General features: G+C 40.5%; 1 protein-coding gene across 1 annotated transcript; it reads left to right on the forward strand.

Annotated features, from left to right (window-relative positions):
- Positions 1-27: 27 nt before the first annotated feature.
- On the forward strand, positions 28-4,528 carry LOC125528616 (26S proteasome regulatory subunit S10B homolog B; the record flags this gene model as incomplete). The annotated part of the gene is given in 10 exon segments (XM_048693063.1): positions 28-105; positions 1,214-1,333; positions 1,903-2,039; positions 2,182-2,343; positions 2,459-2,545; positions 2,615-2,701; positions 3,179-3,316; positions 3,640-3,831; positions 3,912-4,010; positions 4,088-4,528. Coding segments are annotated over 10 exon segments (1,175 nt in total), but the record flags the coding sequence as incomplete, so codon positions are not given.
- Between the last annotated feature and the right edge of the window lie 253 nt (positions 4,529-4,781).

A 4,781-nucleotide genomic window follows, 5' to 3' on the forward strand; every position in this document is an offset into this window, starting at 1 on the left:
GGCCGAGGGGGAAGCCCCCCCCCCCCCCCCGCCGCCGCACGGCCATATCCGACTACCGCAAGAAAATGCTCACCTGCAGGGAGCTCGAATCGCGCGTCGGCACTGGTAACGCGCCCAGCTTCCTTCCTCACTCCGCTCGAAATCGAGATGCGTTCTAGTGCTAGATTGGGCGTTGCCGGTATAGGGCCGGCCTTGGCCTGCGCTGTCGGTGCAGAGTAGATGTTGTTTCCGGGCACTAAATCTGCTGGTTTGGACGCTGATTGCTTGATGTGGATCTGAAGTTTTGCCAGCGAGTGCGATGTGAGAGACTTAGGGTTTTGTTTTTGTCGTGGTGGTCGACTCCTTAGAAAACTTAACATTTTTTGCGCTTCCCTGATTACTTGATGTGGAATAATTGGTGGCCCTTCAGTAGATTTGCGAAGTTCCTTCTTCCGCCATTTTAATAGGATCTGTCTAGGACACATCTAGATGTGACATAGTTGTGTCACATCTAAGCTAATGTTCACTCTGTCTGTGGTCAATTTTTTTTTTGTTTCTTGTTGCTGCATTATATACTTGTGGGAGCTTAGATGTGACATCCTTAAAAAACATCTAGATGTGAATTAGACAAACTGTTAGAAATAAGTCTTTATACCCCCAAAAAATGTCACATTGCCGGCAATTCTGGTTCACATTACCGCGTTGTTATTTAGGTGGCAATTCTGGTTCAAATTTCTATTTTGTGGACTCTACAGATTTATGTCGGCACATTTCCGTATGGGATGCCTGTTCATAAGTGATCTGAAATTTTCTAAAGCCAATCACTTTTCCAAGCCTTTGGATATCCACCCATTCTCATCCCCATCTCATTCCATGCATAATAACATCCAGACTAAAAATTGCATTTTACATCTCTACTGTTAAAGAGTGTTTGTGTGTTACTGCAAGTTTATGCAAAGTGGTGTGTACTTCCAGGCGATTGAAATTTACAAAAATTTCAGCTAACTGGGGCAATTAGCAGAATTGTTTTGGCGTTGGAACTCGGGCAGTTTCCCAAGTTCAGCTTACTTTACAACCCTTGATGGTCTGCGTGCAGCTCCATAAAGTTTTTAGTTGGTTATGTGTACTGAGCGATATTTGTACAGTACACGACTACACGTGCACCTGTATTATAAGAAAATATTACGATCCTTAGTATGAACTTTCAGTTGACACATGGTACATCTACATGCAGTGAGGGAAAACCTTAAAATTGCTAGGAAGGACTTCGCAAAGACTGAAGATGACTTGAAGTCACTGCAAAGTGTTGGACAAATAATAGGAGAGGTCCTTCGTCCTCTTGATAATGAACGCTGTAAGTAAAGAGCCTCTCTCTTTTTCTTTTTGATATATATACTTTGTACATATATTTTGGACGGACACTTGCCCTGAAAAGTTAAGTATAAATGGTCTTCTTGTATGAGGATTTGTACACTTACAAAAGCTCTCTAAGAAATCATGGTTCAGTTACATGTACGAAAAGTCGCAAAATATATGATCTTGTGCAACTAAAGAAAAGATAAGAAGTTATATCACACGTTTAGCACAAGATGATATATTTTCACGAATTTTGGCATGTGTACTGTGTACACGAATTAATAAGTACTCCCTCTGTAAAGAAATATAAGATTGTTTAGATCACTTGTATTTCTTTACAGAAGGAATACTAAGTACCATGAACTTCAAAGGAATGTTTTTGTAGTGTGCAAACTCACAAAGGCCTTCACTGGACAGGGCCTCCATAGTCTCTGCTTTGCTTGCCACACTATAAGAGAACCAAGTTGATCAGTTTTATTTTGTGTATTCACATGAAACTGCCACGTGTAAATTTTGCTTTTCTTTTATTAGTAACAACTTAAAGCTGAAATACCTATTTTTTTGAAGTTATTGTTAAGGCTAGCAGTGGTCCAAGATATGTCGTCGGTTGCCGGAGTAAAGTGGACAAGGAAAAGTTAACTTCTGGAACTCGTGTTGTGCTGGACATGACAACTTTGACAATCATGCGCACTCTGCCAAGGGAGGTATGATTTAGTAATGCTGTTCAGCTTCTTACTCCTTCTGTTGGTGCATTATTTAGTAATTGTTTTATTTTATGATCCTTTTGTTATATTTAAACTTGGCTTCCGGCGATGTGGTGTGAAACTGAACTTGTTGTTTCTTCAGGTGGATCCTGTGGTGTATAACATGCTACACGAAGATCCAGGCAATGTCAGTTACTCGGCTGTAGGTGGCTTGTCTGATCAAATCAGGGAACTCAGGGAATCAATCGAGCTGCCTTTAATGAACCCTGAATTGTTTCTCAGGGTTGGAATTAAACCTCCCAAGGTAAATTTAGCATTTTTTTGTTTGTTTATGATCCACTTCCTATGTAAGTTAAAGAGGTAAAGATACACATGTTGTGATGTTGGGAGTCAGTGTATTCTTGCTTTACCTTTTTCAGGGTGTTCTACTCTATGGCCCACCAGGAACTGGGAAGACATTATTAGCGAGGGCTATTGCCAGTAATATTGATGCTAACTTTTTGAAGGTGTGTTTTTTACTTGGTATTTTCTTTCCATGAGTATTACATTACACTGACATATTGTCTAAAAACCAGATTGTGTCAAGTGCTATAATTGACAAATATATCGGAGAAAGTGCTCGTTTAATCAGAGAAATGTTCGGCTATGCACGCGATCACCAAGTAAGTCTTGCTCTGCCTTCCTTTTTGCACAGCTAGTTGGTCTTAAACTTAATTCCCTTATCTATAAGACACGCATAGTGGCAAACGGTCATGCATCCACTGTTGTTTGCAGAGATGCAAGCTGACTTTAATAGTTCCTTTGACCCAGATGTGTCATCTAATTATATGTTCCTGTCCACACACTATCGAATTTTAAGTTATACTCTCTCTGTTCCTAAATATATGACGTTTTGGTAGTTCAAATCGTTTTGGTAGTTCAATTTGAACTACCAAAACGTCATATATTTAGGAACAGAGGGAGTAGATCTTAATATCAGTTTTGCAAGAGAAGAAGAAATCAAACTTATACCTTCACGTTTGAGTTCCTGTTAGAGAGTATATAAATGCATTTCTGAGATCTTTTAACATATATCGCCATTTAGTTTATTTGCAATGCTCACAAATTTTGTTTCCGTTTGTTCAAATTGTTATTTCTAGCCGTGCATTATCTTCATGGATGAAATCGATGCAATTGGTGGGAGAAGATTTAGTGAGGGAACCAGTGCCGACCGTGAGATCCAGCGGACGCTGATGGAGCTTCTTAATCAGTTAGATGGATTTGATGAGCTTGGCAAGGTAAAACCGATATCATCAAGTGTTTTTCCCCTCTAGGTAACTTTATGCCATATATGCAAAGGCAATGGATTTGATTGAAGTAATTTCCTTGCCTGAATGTGTGTGTAATATGCACTCTTAACTTGCGTGGGTAAAATATACCAGTCTTGAGATGAATTTTGTGATTAAAATTTATTGTTCATCTTTGCTTCATTGCTTGTATGAATTTCCTGGCCGCTGATTTGCATACTTTTTTTGACTCCCTTCTCTAACATCGAGCATAATTCTTTTCTTCCTGGTGCTGTATGGATTCTTCTTGACAATGATATTTTTTGCCTAAACAGGTCAAGATGATCATGGCAACAAACCGGCCTGATGTTCTTGACCCTGCGCTCCTGCGCCCTGGACGTCTCGACAGAAAGATTGAGATTCCACTACCAAACGAGCAGTCAAGAACAGAAGTACTTAAAATTCATGCCGCTGGTATCGCCAAGCATGGAGAAATAGATTATGAAGCGGTAGTGAAACTGGCTGAAGTGAGTATATCTTAGATAACGTTCTTATCGCACATAAACTCATGTCGCATCACTCAGATTCTCGACTCATCTGGCTTTAGGGATTCAACGGGGCTGATCTTCGCAATGTCTGCACCGAAGCTGGCATGTCTGCAATTCGCGCAGAGCGGGACTACGTAGTCCACGAGGACTTCATGAAGGTGTGCTGTCCTACACGCTTAAACCCAGACCATCTGCACCTTAACAAGCACTGACACTCACATTTCGTGCATCTCAGGCCGTCAGGAAGCTGAATGACGCCAAGAAGCTGGAATCCAGCGCCCACTACAGCGCAGACTTTGGCAAAGACTAAGGCGTCGTGGTCACTGATGCAATAGCAGATCTTGCAGCAATGGAGATGCCCCTTCTCTGTAAGCGTGCCGGAGTTCAGCTTCGCTGTAGGCATCGAAGCAACTGGCTGGGAAGCTGAAGCTGTTGCTCCCTTCATGCTGTGCAGTCAAAGTCAAAAGAGGACCATTCAAGAATTTTAAATCAGATGCTCTTTGCTCGTGCGTTCACACCTTTGTTAGTACTTGGTTTGGGCTGTACCATTCCATGTACTTTGGACAATGTGCTTCGGAAAAAGGTTATTCTTTTGTTAACCTTTGAGTTGTGGTTTACTTGCATACGACATGCGACCATGATTGTTGGGTTTACCATCTGTGCTCTTTGTTGTTCATTGTCATTTGTCAATCAATCTCTTTGCATCCAGGAATTCTGAAGAGATCCAAATTGTAAAATTTCTACAGTTTTCCTTTAAAAGTGGGATCAAAAGAAATTTCTCTTCACTTTTCTTTTGCTCTATTTTTTTTAAACCAAACGAATGAATATTGAATTACTAAGTTACTCCAAACATGCCCCTAAAAAATTATTTGTCTTCAAGTAGAAATGGGCTTTTATAATGCCATAATAAATATGACTTGAGATGGTTG

Source organism: Triticum urartu, unplaced genomic scaffold, assembly GCF_003073215.2.
Source record: "Triticum urartu cultivar G1812 unplaced genomic scaffold, Tu2.1 TuUngrouped_contig_4997, whole genome shotgun sequence".
Classification (NCBI taxonomy): Eukaryota; Viridiplantae; Streptophyta; class Magnoliopsida; order Poales; family Poaceae; genus Triticum; species Triticum urartu.